At 45.2% G+C, this 13,348-nt stretch overlaps 1 protein-coding gene across 1 annotated transcript in view; it reads right to left on the bottom strand.

The window, feature by feature from the left end:
* Positions 1-662: 662 nt before the first annotated feature.
* The window catches only part of ARL3 (ADP ribosylation factor like GTPase 3), a 32,380-nt gene continuing 19,694 nt past the window's right edge, over positions 663-13,348 (bottom strand). Inside the window, exons 4-6 of the mRNA XM_067709537.1 lie at positions 12,126-12,176; positions 10,362-10,547; positions 663-942 (exon numbers count right to left, since the gene is read on the bottom strand). Coding sequence (XP_067565638.1) covers positions 895-942; positions 10,362-10,547; positions 12,126-12,176 — 285 coding nt within the window. The 3' untranslated portion in view covers positions 663-894. The remainder of the gene's footprint in view (positions 943-10,361; positions 10,548-12,125; positions 12,177-13,348) is intronic.

Here is a 13,348-nt window from a genome sequence, read left to right as displayed (position 1 = left end):
TAGGACAGCCGTGGAGAAGCCAGCTAATTTCAGAGTCGGCTGCTCACTGCTCCACTGAACTGGAGAAAGCCTGTTTACGCTAGCTTGAGCCCTCCATGTGAGGGCTTTTTAAGGACCTTGTAATTTTTCTGGAATTAAACCTCCCACCTCTCCTTACATTCCAGATGTCATTACAGTCAAAAGTCGTAAGACTCTGATTCCCTGTGTAGCTGGTTGGGGGCTGGGGACGGGGTATGTTTCTGTGGTGCGTTGTTTGCAAGAAAGGCTTTTTTTTCCTTTCCAAAGGGTGAGGATTACATACAGTCTCCTACCTGCATGACAAGATGGTTTAATCATCTGCTATTCACGCTTCACCCCCCCAAGCCCAGCAGCTCCCCACCCAGACAGGCTGCAACCCTGGCTCAGCGGATGATGGTAAAAATCACTGACCAGCACCATCAAACACTGTCTTGGTTTCAACACCATGGGGGAATGTAAGGACAGGTCAGGAAATGAATGACCGCAGCCTAAGCTGCTTCTTCCTCTTCCTCTCCCCAGCACCCCCCCTTTTTTTTGAAAGAAAAAAGCCCACTGGAATTGCCTAAACTGCAATGCAATCTCTTGCTCATTTAAAAGATCTCATTTTCTAATCATGTGCTTTGAGACATTTAATACTATTTCAATTATGCAGAGGAAATAATATAATTCCTTTATTTGAAAAATGATACTGAACCTCAGAGATCATGTTAAAACTACTGCTGGAATGGGGATTCTTTTTAAACTGTGTTGTTCCCTCTCTTCACACAGCTGTAGCTGTACACAGATGGAAAAACATTTGGTCAGAAAGCAGCAAATTAGTGTTTTTCAGGACAGAATTCAGCTCCCGCAGCTCCTTCGTCTCCATGCGTCAAGATTTTATTTCTTCTTTGCATTGACGTTTTTGCAGACCCAGTTCATGCCGTCCTTTGAGGGAAATGGTCAGAGAGAGGCAGCGTTAGTTGTAAGAAAGGCACCACACATTCTAGCCCCAGAGGGGAGAGGGCGAGGGTCCTGGGTCCTCCCTCCTCAACCACCAGCTCAATGGAGCTTGCCTTCCCCAGGGGCCCACCTGGGTGACCAGGGACAGTGACCTCCTGGGGAGGAGGAGGGAGGCCTCTGAGAGCACAGGAGGGAGAAGGGAGGGGGAATGTCCAGAGCCCGAACTTGAGATGGGTCCTCAGGAACTCCCTCTGAAAAAATAAACACATCTGCCTGGATCCAAGGCCTGATTGAGGAGCTATCAGGACAGATTCCAGCCATTTTTGGCTTTTTCTAAAAGCTGACCTTTGCTAGGGCATTAAATTCAATAAGCCACCTTTCTGGTGCCCGGTGTGTTTACAGTGTGGCAGTGTACACTTGCGCTAAATTAAATTTCTTTTTGGAAAAACAAACCAACTGCAGTGCATGTTACTAGACACACACTGGGGCAATGTGCATTTATTTCTCTTCGCGCAGCACCAGGGAAGGTTTAAAGGGGCCTGGCCTGGTTCTTGCGGCTTTAAGCGCTACCAAGCAGAGGGACTGGGGAGAAGGTTCCCTTAAATGCACAGCGACCTTGAAAGTGTCCTCTCTTAGAAGGCTGGAGGACAGAGGTAAAAACCACACAATACCTACAGCCACTTGGCAGGTGGCATGATATCTCGTGGATGCCAGGCCCGCCAGAGATGACCTATTTCTCAACGCCCTTTGCAGCCATCCCTGAATGCTCACCCTTTCCCCAGAGTCTCTCTGACCCCCAGGGGTGTGCAGAGGTCTCAGAAGCCCAGAACAAAATCAAACGAGGCTCCTGCAACGCACCGCACCCCTTTCCCCTGCATGTGTCACACGTGCACATCTCAGGGCATACATGACATTCAGAGCCCCGCATTTCCTATGACCACGGAGCTAGCTGTTGAACCTGAACAGCTGAGACAGCTTAAAGTAATAAACATCAGCTGACATCCTTGGCCATTAGGAGCATTAATCCCATAAACAATACATCACTTCAAAACAACCAGCAGGCATCCTATCTCCTGGCTAATCTGACCATAACCTGAATTTACAGTGATTAAAACTCCGCCAGTTGCCATCAGAGCACTTGGGTGGGAGAAGCAGATAATCTGATGGCTGTCCCAGAGCATACCTTAGGGCATGTGCCAGGAAGAGGCTGGCCACAGCTGAAGGCACAAAGGTGGACAGCACCTGGCAGCAGTGGGGATGAGGGTGGGGGAATGCCGAGGTGGGAGAAGGTGGACTCCGAATACATCTCCGATTACAACTGGGTCAGCTACTTACTCTGAAAAGCTGAGGCCAATTTTAAGACCATTTTATGAAAAGGAATAATTTAAAGAGAAGCATGTTTAATTTTAGGAGCTAATTGGTTTCCAGGAAAAAAAAAAAAAAGATCACCTGCCAGGAGACAAAAAAGATTTTACAAATAAAAGAGGGATGAATAAGATAAGCATCTTCCCTTTGCATTCGAAGCTGAATAGCTCAGCACTTACGTAGCACTTTCCATTTTCAGGAACCCGCACAAACACCATCAAAGGTGCGTACCTCAATATTTCCTCCTCTGTAGAGACTTGCAACATTTTATCAAATCATCTTCTCAGAGAAATCAAGAACAGTGTTCCCACACTATACGAATACCATTTTCCCTCTTGTTTTACGGCTGATTATAGAGGGGGGTGGGTTTCTTTTACTGCATGTAACTCAACATGAATGCACTCAAAGAGATAGGAAAAATATTTACTCAGCTGCAGGAACCCAAAGCAGAACATGGAGGGTGAGGGGCAGTTTTCTCCTGGGTATCTGTTATGGAGGCAGAGGGAATTTAAATGGGGGAGCCCTGCCGAGGGGCAGTGTCCTCCAGATGTATGTGAGGGCCCGCGGTGACAAAACCCTTCCAGCCACAGTCCTGCCAGCAGAGGGCGCTCAGAGGTCGGGCCCCACCAGCTGACCCGATGGCCCCGGGGCTTTGCAGCTGCGCCTGCAACCCGGAGTGTGGGAAGCCTAGGAGACTTAAGCTGCTCTGGCTCGGGAAGGCCACCCTGATCTGGTGTCTGGAGGCTGGGGATTGTGCCTTTCCTGTCATTACCTAGAGGAGAACCTGAGCTGGAGGTGGCGGTGCTGGGGAGGCAACAGTCAATGACGATGATAGCTCTTCAATAAAAATCAGGCACAAGCTGTGCCAGGGTGCCCACTGGCAAGGAAAGACTCCTGAGGGAAGGGTCCACGCCAGGCTGGCTTGAGGTGGTGTTTACAGAACTTAGCATGGTGGTGGCCACACACTTAATTTATATCTTTTAAATTAATCCTTGTAACAACACTGTGAAGTAGGTACTCATGGATGAGGAAATGGGGGCACAGAAGAGTGCGTGGCAGAGGCAGGCTGTGAACCCAGGCAATCTAGCCCCGGCATCTGCTCTCGATGACCCTTTCTCAATGACCGCGGGCAACTGCTCGGGGAGGAGCTCTGCCTCAGGCTTAGAGAGAAGCTGGGGCTCAAGTTGGCAGAGGGAGCAATTCCAGTTTTTTCTTCGTTATGACTTCCAGCTGAATACAGGGGCATGAGACAGAACAGCCCTACCCAAGCACCCTGCGTGGCTTTGCTGCAGCTCTGAAGGTGCCAGAGGCTGTTTCTGGCCACTCAGCTCTCAGGATTCCCGGGCTGCCAGGTATCGGTGCGTGTGGAATCCTACGTGTTTACCTCGCTCCCCATGTATTAACTCTCCGCAAGCCTGCCACCTCCAGCAGGATCTCTCTCTTTAGAGACGACATCATTGCAAGAGGAGGACCCTTCTGCTTCTCATGCTTAAATCAGCAGCCACGGCACTCTGGCCTTAATCTGAAAAGGCTTTGATTTTTTAAAAACAGATGACTGGGGCTTCCGTGGTGGCACAGTGGTTAAGAATCCGCCTGCCAATGTAGGGGACACGGGTTCGAGCCCTGGTCCGGGAAGATCCCACATGCCGCAGAGCAACTAAGCCCATTCGCCACAACTACTGAGCCTGTGCTCTAGAGCCCACGAGTCACAACTACTGAAGCCCACACACCTAGAGCCTGTGCTCCGCAACAAGAGAAGCCACTGCAGTGAGAAGCCCGTGCACCACAACCAAGAGTAGACCCCGCTCGCCGCAACTAGAGAAAGCCCACGTGCAGCAACAAAGACCCAACGCAGCCAAAAATAAATAAATTAATTAAAAAACCCCAAAAAAACAGATGACTGAGAAAAGGTGATCATTTACTTGAAGTAGGTTACTGCTCTGCCTCCAAAGAAGGAAATGAACTCATAGGTTCGTTTAATGGTTGAAACTTTATTGTCAAAAACTGGTTTGACCAAATTTCTGCGTACTGGATCTTCCTCACGCTTCCTCACTACTTATGCCATGAGGTTGTCAGGTTGTGCTGACAACCTTATGGCATAAGTAGTCCTCCCTTTCGTCCTCCACCGCACCTCCCCTGGCCAACCTCGCTGAAACTGAATTTGAATTGATTAGCTTCAATTCAATACCAGAGACTAAGGAGAGACACTGAACCTCAAATACTGAGCTTCGTTCGGCCTTCGGGAGAGGAAATACATTTTACCATGTCATGATATTATTCCCTACTAACTGCTGGGAAAAATATAAGGCGGCCCCTAACCATATGGGTGAAAACCTACTGATCACAGATCTCTCCGTTTCGGGATTAAAGGCATGATGCCCTTTCTATGGGAAGAGTGGTCTCCGACTGCACTCCTCTTTTTTTTTTAACATCTTTATTGGAGTATAATTGCTTTACAGTGGTGTGTCAGTTTCTGCTTTATAACAAAGTGAATCAGCTATATGTATACATATATCCCCATATGTCCTCCCTTTTGCTACTCCCTCCCTCTCTCCCTATCCCACCCCTCTAGGTGGTCACAAAGCACGAGCTGATCTCCCTGTGCTATGTGGCTGCTTCCCAGTAGCTATGTATTTTACATTTGGTAGTGTATATATGTCAATGCCACTCTCTCACTTCGTCCCAGCTTACCCTTATCCCTCCCCGCGTCCTCAAGTCCATTCTCTACATCTGTGTCTTTATTCCTGTCCTGCCCCTAGGTCCTTCAGAACAATTTTTTTTTTTTTTAGATTCCATATATATATGTTAGCATACGGTATTTGTTTTTCTCTTTCTGACTTACTTCACTCTGTATGACAGACTCTAGGTCCATCCAGCTCACTGCACTTCTCTTAATTTGATCTCTTTGCAATGCATCCATCACTGCTTGATGGTTGGAACTGAGCAGTGGCAGCCATGGTTGGGTGGGCCTGGTTTTTAATGCCATGAGGACTACACGGTCACATCAGTAATTGCTTTAAGACGACAGAGCTCAGACCCTTGCTGAGCAATGCAGCCTATCCCATTGTGCCACTGGGCCCCCAGGGTCAAGGAGCAGCTGGAAGCAGCATACATAAAATATTGCTTGCTATTAATACTTTTTCTGGTGACAAAGGGCACTGCACCAGAGAGGCAGCAGAATCGCATGTCCCAAGCTTGCTTCCTTAGTCTACAGAGACATCTGAAAATTTAAAAATAAACCTGAGGTCTGACTTGCAGATAAGCAGTCCCATACACACTGGGAGTTGAAAATGACTGATTCAGGCCTAGAAAGAAGTTGTAAATGTCATTTAAAAAATATATTGAAATTCTGTTGGCATATTAAGGGGAAGGTCCCCTGGATCAAGGAAAAAGAAACAAAAACAAGAACCTGGGCTAGTGAATGTTTACTGTTCACCTGCAAGGCGCTCTGAAGGACAGCTCACACGTCAGGGCTCAGACTGCTAGAGGCCCCTTCTGTGTAGGTGAGACCTCTGTGAGCCGGATCATGGCTCCTGCTTGGTGAAGGAAGACAAGGAATGTGGAAGCGATGTGAAAAGAAGGGATGAGCATGAGGTAGGGGCATGGAGAGCAATACCCAGGAGAATCTTCTGCTAGCTCAAAGCTACTGGTGTAGGCATGTCTCTGTTATGACTAAGGTTAGAGACCAGGTTGAAACTGCTGATCTCTGCTTTGAAAGGAAATTCCAATGCAGTATAATTTTAATTAAACACACACACACACACACACACAAAATGTTCTAGGGAGGAAATGTCTTCAAGCACCTGAAACTACAACAGCCAAGGAAAGCTGTGGTTTGGGGTTCACATTCAGGTCTGCAGGTGGAAGAGGGATTGATTTCTCTATATCTTTCTCTGGCTCTAAGCCAGATCTTTGTTCACTATTTTCCAGACACCCAGGGAAAAGAAGAGAAGAGTCCCAGGCTAGATGTTGTGCACTAGGAGAGGCCCTAGCAACCCTGGCCCAGCCCCAGGGTGCAGAGGGAGGCCGCTCCATGTCTGCAAGGCAGTCTGCCTGCAGGGGCTGCAGGTTTTCCCTCCCAAACATTGTTCAGTTTCTCCTCTTTCTGCCTTCATCTGCTTGACATAACTGGGTCTCCTCTGATCACTCCCCTGGACTATGGGGCTCTCCATAGCCCAGAGTTTCCAAGATTGATGTTCTCCTTCAGCTTTTAGTGCCGTTTACCTATGCTCTGCTCTTGATAGTTTCCCATGAAAACTTCCTTTAATAACATGATGGGCTGCCTCCTCATCGCCGTTAGTCAGGCAAAGAAAGACCTGTTCCAAACTCTTTTGAAGCCCTCAAAAGCCGATTTCCACACCCAGAGCAAGGGATTGCCTGTCCTTGTAAAGACTGCATGTATTTGCCATCAGAATATCAGGTAGAACAAGAACGTGAAATCCACCCCAGGAATCACTAACTTCCATAATGTCAAATCATATGTTTAAGCTACTTGGCTAAGGAGAAGTGATCTCCCTGCCCGACTACCCCAGAGGGCATAGCTCCCCACCTAGTGGATCTGTTCCCTTGACTCACCCACTGGATGGTTATTTATCAGTAGAGGACATGTCTCTCAAATGCATTTTGATTAAACACAATGTAAATAGAGACACTGTTTGTAAACATCTGAAACAGTAACAGAAATTCCAGGTCTTTTTTTTTAACCTTTGTGCGTTTTCTTTCAGGGTCATTAGGGCTGTGGTGCCAGATACCTGACCCACTTCACATCTGATCATTTTAGCAGCTCTGCCCATTACTGACCAGCTTTCAGCGGGTAGTGGGTGGGGAGGGTGGAATGGGAGGATGAAATAGGAATTTAGGGAATTTCAGGAAATTTTTACACAGAATCTCTGAAAGTGACATTTTTCTAGTGAAGTCTTTCATTTTTGAGAATAGTTAAAGCCTTAATTAACAAGAATCTTTAAAAGGCCTGCTCCTGAACTAAGCAATGCAGGGAAAGAATTCCACCTAAGTGACTCTTTTTAAAATGAAAACCAAGAAACTGGCTGAGTGGGCAAGAGCTTAGGTCAAAGGTATTACCTGAGAGGGACATGGTCAATCAGTGCCTCACAATGAAAAGTGTTTCCACGACCTTTCTCCAGTCCTCAAAGGTTACCATTAAAGGACAACAGACAGCAGACTCCCTTCTTAATTAACATTTTTATTAAATAACCCGTTTCAAATAATGGCTAAATTCTCTAAATTTATATCATTCTATTAACCATAATCTAATCTCATTAACCTTGAAATCCCAGTCTTAACTACCCAATTCTATACACCATGGTACTATCTACTAAACTAATTAAGTGACCTTCAAACTATTTCTTCTCCATACAAAACCATGATTTTTCTTGTTCACATTTCTTTACTGGATCTCTCATGATATCATTTCCTGTGAACCTGGTTGCTGAGGTCCCTGATCTGGGAAGAACTTTCTAACAAGATCAAACCATACAGGACTGTCTCACTTGATTCCTGCCTGCCCCCACCCTCTGTCTGTCTGGTAGCTCACAGCCTCTTTTTTGGCCCAAAGATCCTGTGATATAAAGGGAACTTCATTTCTATGGCAGCTCAACAGCTGGCAACAAGGAGTCTGTCCTTGTCATCTCTGCCTGGCCGAGCGGGAAGGGTGGGGACTGGAAAGACAATGACCAGAGCTCCCTCCCAACTCCACGCTCCTCTGAGGAAGCACCCTTGACTTGAATGCCATTCCTCTAAAGAGATGACCCTAGTCCCTCCTTTTTATATCCCTAAGGCTGGCTGAAGAAACAAGAGCCTCACTGTTAATTCCAGCTTTGCTTTTTCTTCCTTTTGACACTCTGGCCACGAGTGAAAAAAGATAATAGAGCTGTCAATTCCTACTTTCTTAGGAGTATACATACAGAATGCATTTATTTTATTTTATTTTTTTAATGATTTAATTTGCTTTTTTTTTTTTTAATCTTTTGGCTGTGCCATGTGGCATGTGGGACGCTAGTTCCCTGACCAGGGATTGAACCAGCACCCCTTGCACTGGAAGCGCAGAGTCCCAACCACTGGACCGCCAGGGAAGTCCCTGCATTTATTTTCTTAAGGCCCCATCTTTAGAGTCCCCAAACTCAAGATGTTCTCTATTTTCTATATTTGGGTTCTAAACCATTTAGAGAGGCAGAGTCCTCTTGCTGAAGTGGGTTGTACAAACACAAGAAAGCTACTCTCTTTTCCTGGGCCTCAGCCTCACCAAAATAACCTGAGGCCTCATGAGTACCATCTTTGGCACAACTGAGGGAAATACCTTAGGCAGAACTTGATTTTTGTTTAAAAGTGAGAAGCTAAATAAAATGATCAGAGTTTACCTACTCAAAAACATTCTGGGTTGTAACATACTTGTTGGACCAGCTGAAAATCGCCCAGTTAATTCAAAACCTGATAAGATATACATAATCACATAAGTGATTGCAATTTTATAGAGGAGACCTGAGAAGAATAAAACTACTAATGGTAGTTAGTTTCTTTCTTGAGTGGGATTAGAGGAAATGAAAGAACTTTTTAATTTTATGTATTATTTTGATATGATTAAAATGAGAATATATTGCTTTATAACCACATTCTAGGAAAGAAAAAAGGAAACAGATGAGACTTAACACCTGCCCCCCTCCGTAGACCTACACCTCACAGAGACTCGCAGGGCCCCAGCTTCCCTTCTGGGGACACAGCCGAGGTAATCTACGGCTACTTGGGAGCCTGCACAACACACACACGCGCACCAAGAGCTTCTGAGGGGCAGGTGTCAAGGAGTCTGGAGCAGGGGCGCTTGTTCCGTGCTGACTGGTCTGCCCTCAGATCAGAGGCCAAGCACAGAAGGGGCCCTGGCTCTTTGTGTGACAAAGAGGGAAAAACCAGGCAGCAAACAGTTGGAACAGGTGAGATAATTCTAGGAAGTGATTATTTGCTTGAGATAAAAGTGGTCAGGCAGTTTTAAGACAAATCAGTATCAAATGTCTGAGAGAGGGGGAGAAGAGTATTAGAAGGGAAACGGAAAGAGGCTGCCGGACAATGATGGAGAATCAAATCTCGGGCTCATCCCCCAACACACCAAGTTCACAGAAAAGCAAACTGGTCGTGCCACCAGAGACACGTGTCCTACGGCAATGAGGGGAGATGCCATTTTTCTAGATGCTGTTGATCCCCCAAAGCATCCTAGAGCAGTGCTGTCTGGTTCTCACAGCACTGGGTCACCTCCCTGGCAGGTACACCAGATGTTGAAAATGAGGCGTGTAGAGCACGCTGGGGGCTTCAGAATCAAGAAGTGGTCCTAGGGGGCTGACCCCAAGGGTCAACAGGTTTGAGGCTGCTTGGTAGGAAACATCAGAGCTGAAACTGTTGATCATTCTTTGAGCCTTTCAGGTGTCTGGATTACAATCGTTTTCTGCCCTAAATTAAGATCAAATGAGGGGGAGCTGCTCTTCAGTACACAGTTCCTCAGTGTTAAAGCCTAAGGCTTTCGGTCGGCAGAAGCTTCTCCATGGGAAACAAACCTGAAGTAGCATGAAACAGGCCCCAACCCTGACAGCAGTGGAGACAGCCAACAGAAAAGACAAAACACTTCTAGGATAGCTAGTGTGTTGTTGATGGCTCTGTTACCTTGGGAGTGCAAGTATTTAGCATCCGTAATACAAGACACAACACAAAACCCCCAACCCAATCACCAAAGAACCCTAGAGTCGGAAAGCATTTTTGAATTCTTCCATTCCGAACCTCCTCCCCAGTGGGGTAGCTTGTCACTCGTCGGGGGGGTGGTTTATCTGTGGCTTTCTTGGAACAGTTAATGATATCGGATTGGTTGCTAAGTAGAAAAGAATCAAACTCCTCCAGGCCTTTCACATCCTGGAATGGTTCATCTGCCCATCAAAGGCTATTTGTTTCATATCTTTTTCTATCTAGATCCGCCCAACCAATGAGACAGGCTACCTCGGCTGGCTGCCGTGTTGCCAGGTGACCGAGCCCTCCAGTAACCTCACCTGAACGCCCTCTCCTGTGAGAGCTGAGCAAGACTGGATCTGCCAGACTCGGTCGCGGATGGTGTGCAGGTTCAGTCCTTCTGCAATTTCAGAGGCAGGGGCTGCTGTGAGTAGATCCTGCTTATTAGCAAAGATGAGCACGGGCACACAACTTAGCTTTTCTTCTTCCAGTAATTCAGCTAGTTCCTGGATCATTGTGGGAATATATGGGGAGGGGAGGATGAAATCTATGATATTTAACCATGCATTTCTAATCAGAAATAAGTAAGTTAAGCTGATCAACTAGCAACTTTCAAGGGCAGTGGTTCTCAAACTTAAGCTTGTGGAAGAATCCCCTGGCAAATTCCTGGGCCTGCCCCAGAGATGCTGACTTTGGAAAGTCTAAGCCAGGGTCCAGGGATTTGCATTTTTAACAAGTTCCCCAGGTGGTTCTTTTATAGGGGATTCATAAGTCGTACTTTGAGAAATACTGTTCGAGGGAGAACACAAATTGTGGTTAGACATTTTAAACTTACCCAAACGTTACTATCTGCAAGTAACTTTCAATGCATAGATACGCATACATATATATGTATGTATATGTACATATACATATATATTTTACAATTTGAACTAAAAATGACAATTGCTTTAGAGACTATAATTCTGTTTCATCAATCTCTGTCTCCAAAACATGCATGCATGTGCATTACACTTCATTAAACCCACATCCTAAAGTAACTGCATTAGTCCATCTGGCAAGGTCTCTAATTTTTAGGTTATTGGTTGGGATCTAAACTGTATGTTGATTTGCCTGCGATAAGTACAGGAGAAGGTATATACTTAGCTAAATGCCAGGATCCACCTCTTCCCCACTCAACCCACATTTTAGCTACTTAAGACACTTGGGCTGTCAAAGAGAACTGGATGGTTCAAGAGGCAGATCTCCATCTGACACCCTTCACTTCCAAACTCATGTTTAACATTGCTTCACTTGAGTGAAGTCTAGAAATCATCAAGGTATAGAAGGGAGAGGGGCTGTCTCCAGGAGTCTGGAGAGTTCTCAAACTAATTTCCAGGGAAAAGGAACTTAAACATGGGGACTGCTACCTTTGGAAGGCCACGTGCAGTAGTTTAGGACACAGGCCAAGGACTCTGCAATAAAATGTAAAGGTACTTCTCCAAAGAGGTCCACGATACTACTCACTTCTTATCAGTGCACTCAGTCTGGGTAAAATGGTCTATGCCCACTGCTTCTCTATTTAAAATTGCATACACAGATTGCATTGTGTAATCATGTTGACATGCACTCTGCATTTGAAGTCATATTTGGGTTCAAAGTATATCTATCTCTTCGCTTGGCAAGAAGAGCAGCTTAGTCTTGGCTTGCACATTTCTTCCCATACCTTCTAATTTGTCCAAGTTACCCTTGGATCAATTAAGTTGGTATTGAAAAATGTACACAGAAATGATAAGTGAATTGTTCCTCAGGTTCATTTCTATGTGGCCTGGGAAGAGCTTTTGGGCATGGTGGTAAGTTCCATTTGCTTATACCTTATTTATTTAATTTGATTAAAACTAAAAGGCTTTAAACGAAAAATTGTTTAAAGAATTCTCAACTAATTTCTTTTTAGGCAAGTGGTATTTTGCCTGCTTGCCAGAATGACTGTTTTGTTTAAACTGCACAGGTTAAACAAAAATACTTCCCCCACTCTTATACATTTACAAAGTAGATTAATGAATACCCAATTATTTGGGAAGTATCTCAACAGAACAATTTTTTACCTGACCCGTCTCTTCAAATCTTTTTCTGTCTGCGCTGTCAATTACATATATCTGTAAAGTAAAAGAAGAAGGCTACTTCAATAAGCAAATATGGAAAAAGACAGGGCAACTTCTAGGGAAGGAGCAGATGATTCCCAATCAGCAGATTTTCACATTAGCACAGCATCCTGAAACTGAGGTGGTAATTCTTATCTACGGATGCAAAATAAACTAATTAATTAATTAAATGGAGAGGCCCAGAAAATACCTCCAGCAAAACTCCAAAGTAGGAAGTCAGGAGAGCCAAGCAGGATAAAAATAGATATAGTTAACAGGCATTCACTGAACATTCTTACTAGATTTACCCTATTAATCCTCGTTATCACTCCGTGAGTTAGATTTCATTTTTATCCCATTTTATACATAAATAAACATAAGCCCGAAGAAGTTAAGTAATTTACCCAAGTTACGTTTGGTACATGACAAAATGGGGATTCAAACTCAGGCATACCTGACAGTAAAGTCCCTAGTTGCTCTTAAGCACTCTGCTATACTGTGTCCCAAATTGTCAGGAAGGGATAGTGTTTTGAGGCATTTACAAATCCTATAGACCTCGAACATCATCATTCTGAAAGTACCATTTTCAGTATTAACTGTATGCTGTCTTCAGGTGCTGGGAGGTTAAGATCAAGTACTGGAAATAGCAGGGGCATAGGCTTTGCCAGAGTAAGAGAAGTTTTGAGATTTACCGTAAATTACAAATCCCAAGCTTTCTTTCCCATCACTGAATTGTATTTATTGTATAAATAACATCCTATAACAATGATAAGGGAAATTAGATAAGACCAAAGAAGAAAGAATAATCGCCTATAGTTCCAGAACCCAAGCACATTAATTATTTTCATTTCTTATGAAAGTTCCCTTCTAATTCTTCTTCATATGTTAATTTAAAAAGAAAATCTGAGGACTTCCCTGGTGGCACAGTGGTTAAGAATCCGCCTGCCAGTGCGGGGGACATGGGTTTGAGCCCTGGTCTAGGAAGATCCCACATGCTACAGAGCAACTAAGCCCGTGCGCCACAACTACTGAGCCTGTGCTCTAGAGCCCACGTGCCACAACTACTGAAGCCTGCGAGCCTAGAGCCTGTGCTCTGCAACAAGAGAAGCCACCGCAATGAGAGGCCCACGCACCGCAACGGAGAGCGGCGCCAGCTCGCTGCAACCAGAGAAAGCCCATGTAGAGCG

The sequence above is a fragment of the Pseudorca crassidens genome, chromosome 16 (genome assembly GCF_039906515.1).
Source record: "Pseudorca crassidens isolate mPseCra1 chromosome 16, mPseCra1.hap1, whole genome shotgun sequence".
NCBI classification, from domain to species: domain Eukaryota; kingdom Metazoa; phylum Chordata; class Mammalia; order Artiodactyla; family Delphinidae; genus Pseudorca; species Pseudorca crassidens.
This window is presented reverse-complemented; position numbering and strand designations above follow the sequence as displayed.